Source organism: Triplophysa dalaica, chromosome 15 (assembly GCF_015846415.1).
Source record: "Triplophysa dalaica isolate WHDGS20190420 chromosome 15, ASM1584641v1, whole genome shotgun sequence".
Classification (NCBI taxonomy): domain Eukaryota; kingdom Metazoa; phylum Chordata; class Actinopteri; order Cypriniformes; family Nemacheilidae; genus Triplophysa; species Triplophysa dalaica.
This window is the reverse complement of record NC_079556.1, coordinates 22535501-22543544: the sequence shown is the minus strand read 5'-3', so window position 1 is coordinate 22543544 and position 8044 is coordinate 22535501. Positions and strand designations below refer to the sequence as shown.

Here is an 8044-nt window from a genome sequence, read left to right as displayed (position 1 = left end):
TTGTATCCATGATATTGATCGCGCATTACGTCAGAACCTTGGAATGTGTGGAATGAGCGCAGTCTCAGTAAAGTCATGTGTACACACACAACCGTTTACAAGTTTCCGCTCACAATCAGTATTTATTCCGCATTTTATAGTAATAGCAAACTCACCAGCATTATAGAATACAAATTATTATAGCCTATATTTATCATCATCAGTGTCATCAGTCTTCAATCAAAAGGGGTTGAAAGGTCAAGAGAAACATGTCACACAAATGCCCCTAAACATTTGAACAATAGTGTATCAAGACTTTTGATCTTAAGGTCTAAAATCACATAGCGCCTCATGTTTTTGTATGGTTCTATCAATTAAACTTGTGTCATCGTGTGTCATTGAAACAGAAAGTAAAATGTTTAATGTGTTATTAAGTCAAATTAATAATAGACAACCAAAAATGGACACATTTACAAATGGGATTGCCACAGCATTTCTATTATGTATATTCACTATCAGTAAACCAAAATACATTGGTCAAGTCATTTAAAAAAAAACTCACATTAAAAGGTATTTTTTTAATATGTCAGTAGTTCATAAAATCAGCAGGTACAATAGAGAATACATTTTTGATTGACATTTGTGTGTGCTTCAGTGTCACAGACGATCAGCATTAATAATCAAGTATCACACTTGATATGTGTTAAGCCACTGATGGTTAAAACTTCAATTTTCAGCACAAACCAACATAAGTATTAGAGAAACAAAATAAACAAATCGCTTCCGAACTCTCATGTACAGCTGAATGGTTTGAAAGAGCTGATCATTTACAATGGTAGTTAAACGAGTAAACAAATATACACAACATAATGCAAAGTAAATCAAATATTATTTCAAATACTATAAATCAGCAGTAAAAGCTGTAACTCCAGTCTCTCCACTGAGTCAGGAATAAATATCACTATATTAATACTGCAAATGTCCCTGTCGTGTGCTTCTTTAACTAAAACTCAACAAACCTTCAGAAGAATCTCTGATTGATCTCACACTGGATAGCACCTGAATCTAACCTTGACTACATGACCAATGAACGCTTAAATTAATGAACAAAACAATTAAAAGCAGCGAACTTCAGAAATCTAACCATAACAATTGATACAGCAGAAAATGTGTTGTTGAAAAATACTGAAACAAATCTTGATGACAATTATAGGATTGTGTGTACAGTACAGAGATGAACAAATAAAAAGAAATAGGGAAAAACTTCAGACCATCAGAAATTCTGCCAAGTTTAAAAAATAGCAAATAAAGATTTATCAGAAGTTTCATTGAACACTGAAAGAGTTTAAAACTCATCATCACTAAGTTTGTCTTTCATCTGCTCTTCCTTTAACTGGTTCTTTTGAATCTCTGACACTTTTAACAACTCTCTCATGCTATTCCCAATTTCATCTACCTGTTCCAACAGTTCATATTCACGTGCAGTGTTTCTGAGATAATCCTCAGAACAGGTGACGCGTTCACTTTCATGAAGAGACATTTCACAGCCTGTGTCAGGGTTAAACTCAAGATTTAACTCTGGTTCCTTTTCAACTTTCTCCAGGTGTAGTGAACTGGAGCTTTCCAGCAGGCTGTCATTCAATGGTGTGGATGTGATGTTCTCTCTCTGACCTCTGACCACATCGAACACTGCATGAGAAATAAAACCAGCGTCGTCTCTGATCACTGATGAAAGCTCTTGTCTGAGGTTTAAAGCTTTGTCAGATTCATGGATGCTCAGGAATGAGACAGATACATCAGAAGGATTTTGCAGGTCATTATGCAGGTTGTCCAGGAGGTGGCGCATTTTATTCTGTTGGGAATATTAGCAAGAGTTTATGAGGTTGTGTGAGGAAACGAAAAGTCTGTTTTAAACAATTTTGTTGACACAAAAAAAACAATATTTAAAATATTTGTTCTCCATTACCCAAACTAAATATAAGTATATGTTTATTCAAAGAAATGATAACCATTAGTACTTTTTATTAATAACATTGTTTTTGTAGACTGTAAGAAGACTACTGACTAAACCAGGGTTATTGCTAAATAAAACTAATTAAACATTGCTGTTAATTGAAATGAAAATAAAAGAAACTAAACAACAATGAGATACAGAGAGAAAAGGTTAAGCCAAAAAATGGTTTATTTGAAAACTAAACTCATAAAAAATAAATTAAACTCAAATATCAATATTAACAACATAATTAAATGACAATAGGACATATATATAACACAATTTAAAAGTAAAGCTAATACCAATAAGAATATATTTTTCTTAAACTACAATACATATTAATTTTGTTTTAGGTTTAATATTGCTTTGTATAAAAGCACAGAATTCTCACCTCATCTAATCGATGTCTGTTCATATCAACGTGACGTTCAAAAACCCTCTTCAGGACCCTGTTACACAAGACTTTTCATTAGATTCATAACACTCAGATCAAGTGTTAAACTGCACAACGTCACTTTTGAAATGATTCATGAAGTGAACTCCCACACCTGTCAGAGTGCAGACCCTGAGCTAAGATCTCATTCGTCACATCCGCGATAAACTCCAGGTACATTAATTCTTCTTCCCTGGTTATAAACAACAATATTAAGATGAAATAATTGATCTCGCTGCTACATTACTGTGATTGTTTTTCAGGTCTGGTGTAATGAAAGGAAACTCACTCCGCTGAAACTTTTCTCATTATGGGAGACTTCATGCCCTCTGGTGAAAGCCTACAACAAACATCAGTGTCATTACCAGTACACAACAACATGTGATGTCATCTACAGCAAACTAATGGAGCTGTTACCTGGAGGACGACAGAAGAAAATCTGCTGTCCTGTGACGTCTGAATGAATCTGATTCCTCATCCGACCACTCGTGAACAACACTAAATGCCTGTCGAAAAAGTTTTTGCTTTGTTTACTTTATCTATAGAATATATTCTCTCTATTTCACTTGTTTTTACAAACACAACCAGTCATAATTATATCAAAGTAATTCATCAAAATAATACAAATTGTATTATAATTTGTATTATAATACAATTTCTGTCAAGAAATCTATACTAAATAACATTTATATTATTCTAATAATTTATCTAATTGAAAATTTTAGAACATTTACAGAATTACTGAATTTATGTAATTATTCATATATATTTTGTGTCAAACTGGCCAAGAACATTTGAATGAGATGTAAAGTGACCATTTACCGTGTGCCCGACAGTGAAGATTATATTGTGATTGAGTGAAATGATGACTTGCCTGTGGTGAATCTAACTGCGGTGAGAAGCCTCGCTTGGACTGTGAGCTACAGACAACAGAAACAATCATCACATTAAATCTGAATGTATTGAGACTGTATATATGACTGTGCTTTTTTACTTTCTTTTCTTTACCTCTCCTGTCGAGTCATTTGGAAAGAGGAAGACCTTTTCTCTTCATCCTTCCTCTTTGGCGGTGTGTAATAGCGATATTGTAAGAGTGTAGACTTGTGATTGGACTTCAAGGTTCTCGGTGTAAAGAGTTTCTCTTGCGTGAAGTGATGAGCATGTTTTAACAGCACGTCACCGCTGTAGGTCTTCTGTGTCGGATCCTGAAAGGTTTTGTATCGTCTTTGACCGATGGAAGATAAATGGCCCAACAGAAGGTTTGGGCTTCTGTATCCCTGCAACTCGGAGGAAGACCGAAAATGATTTCCAACAGCAGTTTGAGACGGATACACAATTTGCTTGGATTGGAATGAGGTGCTGATCCTGGGTGATGATATTGTTGAATGGTTCAAGGTGTTATCGCCGTGAGCCGATGCTCCGCTCTGAAAGCACAGCCATTATAAAGAGTTTCAGACTGATGTCTTTTCAGATTCAACGTACATTTTTACATCTTACATTTTTAGAAGAACAGGAGGCTCTCGAGTTGAACCTGGTGCTTCTCTGTGACTCAGATCTTCCAGAGCGACTCTGTGAGTCTTTCTTCAGCTGCTCAACACGTTTCTGATCAACATCTGCAAACGAAAAGGGAATTCCAAAGCCAAAGAAAATCACACATCTGACACGCTCTCGATCTACAGTTGAAAGAAAAAGTATATGAACCCTTTGGGGTTACTTGGATTTCTTCATAAATTGGTCATAAAATGTGTTCTGATCTTCATCTAAGTCACAATAATAGAGAAACACAGTCTGCTTAAACTAATACCGCACAAACATTATACATTTTCATGTTTTTATTGAACACAACATGTAAACAATTTTAGTGTAGGGTGGAAAAGTATGTGAACCTTTGGGTTTAATAACTGGTTGACCCTCCTTTGGCAGCAATAACCTCAACCAAACGTTTCCTATAGTTGCAGATCAGACCTGCACAACGGTCAGGAGAAATTTTGGACCATTCCTCTTTACAAAAGTGTTTCAGTTCAGCAATATTCTTGGGATGTCTGGTGTGAATCGCTCTCTTGAGGTCATGCCACAGCATCTCAATCGGGTTGAGGTCAGGACTCTGACTGGGCCACTCCAGAAGGCGTATTTTCTTCTGTTGAAGCCATTCTGTTGTTGATTTACTTCTATGCTTTGGGTCGTTGTCCTGTTGCATCGTCCATCCTCTGTTAAGCTTCAGTTGGCGGACAGATGGTCTTAAGTTTTCCTGCAAAATGTCTTGATAAACTTTGGAATTCATTTTTCCATCGATGACAGTAATCCGTCCAGGGCCTGAGGCAGCAAAGCAGCCCCAAACCATGATGCCCCCTCCACCATATTTCACAGTTGGGATGAGGTTTTGATGTTGGTGTGCTGTGCCTTTTGTTCTCCACACATAGCGTTGTGTGTTCTTTCCAAACAACTCAATTTTGGTTTCATCTGTCCACAGAATGTTTTGCCAGTAGTGCTGTGGAACATCCAGGTGCTCTTTTGCAAACTTCAAACGTGCTGCAATGTTTTTTTTGGACAGCAGTGGCTTCCTCCGTGGTGTCCTCCCATGAAGTCCATTCTTGTTTAATGTTTTCCTTATTGTAGATTTGTCAACAAAAATGTTAGCATGTGCCAGAGATTTCTGTAAGTGTTTAGCTGACACTCTAGGATTCTTCTTCACCTCATTGAGCATTCTGCACTGTGCTCTTGCAGTCATCTTTACAGGACGACCACGCCTAGGGAGTGTAGCAACAGTGCTGAACTTTCTCCATTTGTAGACAATCTGTCTTACCATGGACACATGGACATCAAGGCTTTTAGATATACTTTTGTAGCCCTTTCCAGCTTTATGTAAGTCAACAATTCTTGATCGTAGGTCTTCTGAGAGCTCTTTTGTGCGAGGCATGGTTCACATCAGACAACGCTTCTTCAGAACAGCAAACTCAAAGCTGGTGTGTGTTTTTTATTGGACAGGCCAGCTTTAATCAACACATCCAATCTCATCACATTGATTGGACCCCAGGTTGACTGACTCCTGGCTCCAATGAGCTCTTGGAGAAGTCATTAGTCTAGGGTTTCACATACTTTTTCCACCCTGCACTATGAATGTTTACATGTTGTGTTTAATAAAAACATGAAAACGTATAATGTTTGTGCGGTATTAGTTTAAGCAGACTGTGTTTCTCTATTGTTGTGACTTAGATGAAGATCAGAACACATTTTATGACCAATTTATGAAGAAATCCAAGTAAGCCCAAAGGGTTCACATACTTTTTCTTTCAACTGTATATTAAACATACTTATGACGTGGAAGTGTCACTCACATTTGACATTATACTGCATGCTTTTAGGCACAGAGCAATCCACGGCAGCTAGAAGAAAACAAGCCATTATACAAATAAAACAGACGGATATAAACAAAACAACACATTGAGTGTCTAAAATGCAGATTTACCTTTGGCTGAATAAAGCTTTCTGTAATGTGAAAACATGTGATCTTTGATCATGTACTGATTCATCAGTTTACCAGATGAGCTGTGACAATACCCTGAAAGAAACATATCGAGTTATTAACAGACCATATTAATCCAACAATCATTTTATTGATAATCAGAGACACATCACACCAACAGACAATAAACAACCACCCCCTCTCGGAAAGAAACACCCCCAATATCGACTAAATCACCGTGATATTTATTACATTTCTTACTGTTATATTGGCACGTTTACCTTAAGCTGATATTATGGTCACGTGACACCGTGGTGAGTTCTAGTAATGTTTATTAATGCTGTAAACACGATTGAAGTCTTAAATTCAAGTGTCACGAACAATAAACGATGTACTTCATATTGATTAAAAACGAAAGACTATATTTAGTTTATTTAACATCATTTACCTGGTTTTGTGTCCATGGCGACCAACTCTGTCAGCACTCCCATGCTCAAAACACTCGTGTTTCACCGGAAGTTATCATACTCAACATTTATAAAGGCCTGAGGTAATGCGGTCATATCGACAACGGTTAATAAATAAAAAAAATTACAACGTTTTACAGATTTCGTAGCTTGGTTGTGATGTGCTAGCTGACCTCGCACTGCGAAGCTTCACCGCCGCCATGATGGTTGCTATGCGTGCGTCTGACGTCACTTTGTCTTTGACGATGCAATCACGCAAATTAAATCAAACGTCATTTTATTTAGAAAATAATTTAAAATACGATTCCTGAAGTAATGTTGCCGTAAATGTAAAAATAAAGTAAATCTCCATTTTTATTATTCACTTAACATAATATACAACAATATGGCAATCTATCACATATGAATGAATATGCAATACATTTTCAATAATAGTAGACAATTTAACAATAAGCCAGAGAACAAAGTCCATAATTCAAATATTTAGAAAAAATATTTTAAGTCTTTAATGCTTTTTTATTAACTGAAACTTCCAGACTGGTGCAGGAGATCTTAATCTCCAAATGAGAGAAATTCGGTTTGGATCTGAAGTTAGAGTTGTGCGATTTCCACTGAAAAAATAAATACAAATATCATAAACATTGAACTTACATATAACGTCTGTGTTCTTTCTAATAAAGTAATAATACACCAAACCAGTTTCTATTTCTAAACATACTGGACCACAATAAGCTTTTATGAGTAGCTATTTCTCCTAAAATAACATTCCTGTTGTGTTTATAAGAACAGCTGTGTTTATAAATATCAACCTGTTATAAACATGCTGTCCTTAACATAAATTGCCTTAATTCCTTGAGTTAAACCATAAACCCCACCTAAGTGTTACTGATGTCATACCCAAATGCTATTTTTTGTGTATTGTGCATTATAGTGTACAGTCAAAATAATTCAACCCCCAATGCTGTAAATGGTTTTAGGGAATTTAGTGTACATTTGTAATTGTATTCAGAATGAAATCCTACAAGGACTTCTTAAAGAACCATATGCAACTAAAATGACATCAATTAGTTTTGTAATACAGTAGTAAATGTTTCTTTTGTGAATTCTTCATTGACATAATTATTCAACCCCTTAAAGACTACCACTCTGAAGAACAGAGGTTCAATGAAGTGTTTTCAATCAGATATTGAAAACACCTGTGGATATCAGGGAGCAGCAATAAAGCCTAATAAGCACCAATTAGGCAGCTTTAAAATGACTGTGATACTCAGCTCCTTCTAGACATTTACTGGTGTGGTTACAAACATGGTGAGGTCAAGAGAATGGTCCAGGAAGACAAGAGAACAGGAGATGAAGGCCTCCATGCCAGAACTCCCAGGCGGTGCACCCCCTTGCTGTCCCCAAAGAATAAGAAGAGTCGACTGCAGTATGCCAAAAGTAATGTGGACAAACCACAGAAGTTTTGGGATAGTGTTCTGTGGACTGATGAAACAAAATTAGAACTGTTTGGGCCCATGGATCAACGCTATGTTTGGAGTAGGAAGAACAAGGCCTATGAAGAAAAGAACACCTTGTCTACTATGAAGCATGGCGGGGGGTCAATCATGCTTTGGGGCTGTTTTGCTTCTGCAGGTACTGGGAAGCTTCAGCGTGTGCAAGGTACCATGAATTCTCTTCAGTACCAGGAGATATTGGATGACAATGTGATG

The 8044-nt window shown here is 36.5% G+C and overlaps 1 protein-coding gene across 1 annotated transcript; it reads right to left on the bottom strand.

The window, feature by feature from the left end:
• Positions 1–542: 542 nt before the first annotated feature.
• Positions 543–6538, bottom strand: spata7 (spermatogenesis associated 7). The gene is made up of 11 exons (XM_056767978.1): positions 6317–6538; positions 5872–5964; positions 5741–5788; positions 3903–4018; positions 3414–3829; positions 3280–3325; positions 2823–2911; positions 2695–2745; positions 2521–2598; positions 2364–2421; positions 543–1831 (listed from the first exon to the last, which is right to left on the bottom strand). Exons 1-11 carry the CDS (start codon positions 6357–6359, stop codon positions 1325–1327), a joined length of 1545 nt encoding a protein of 514 aa, XP_056623956.1. The 5' UTR covers positions 6360–6538; the 3' UTR covers positions 543–1324.
• Between the last annotated feature and the right edge of the window lie 1506 nt (positions 6539–8044).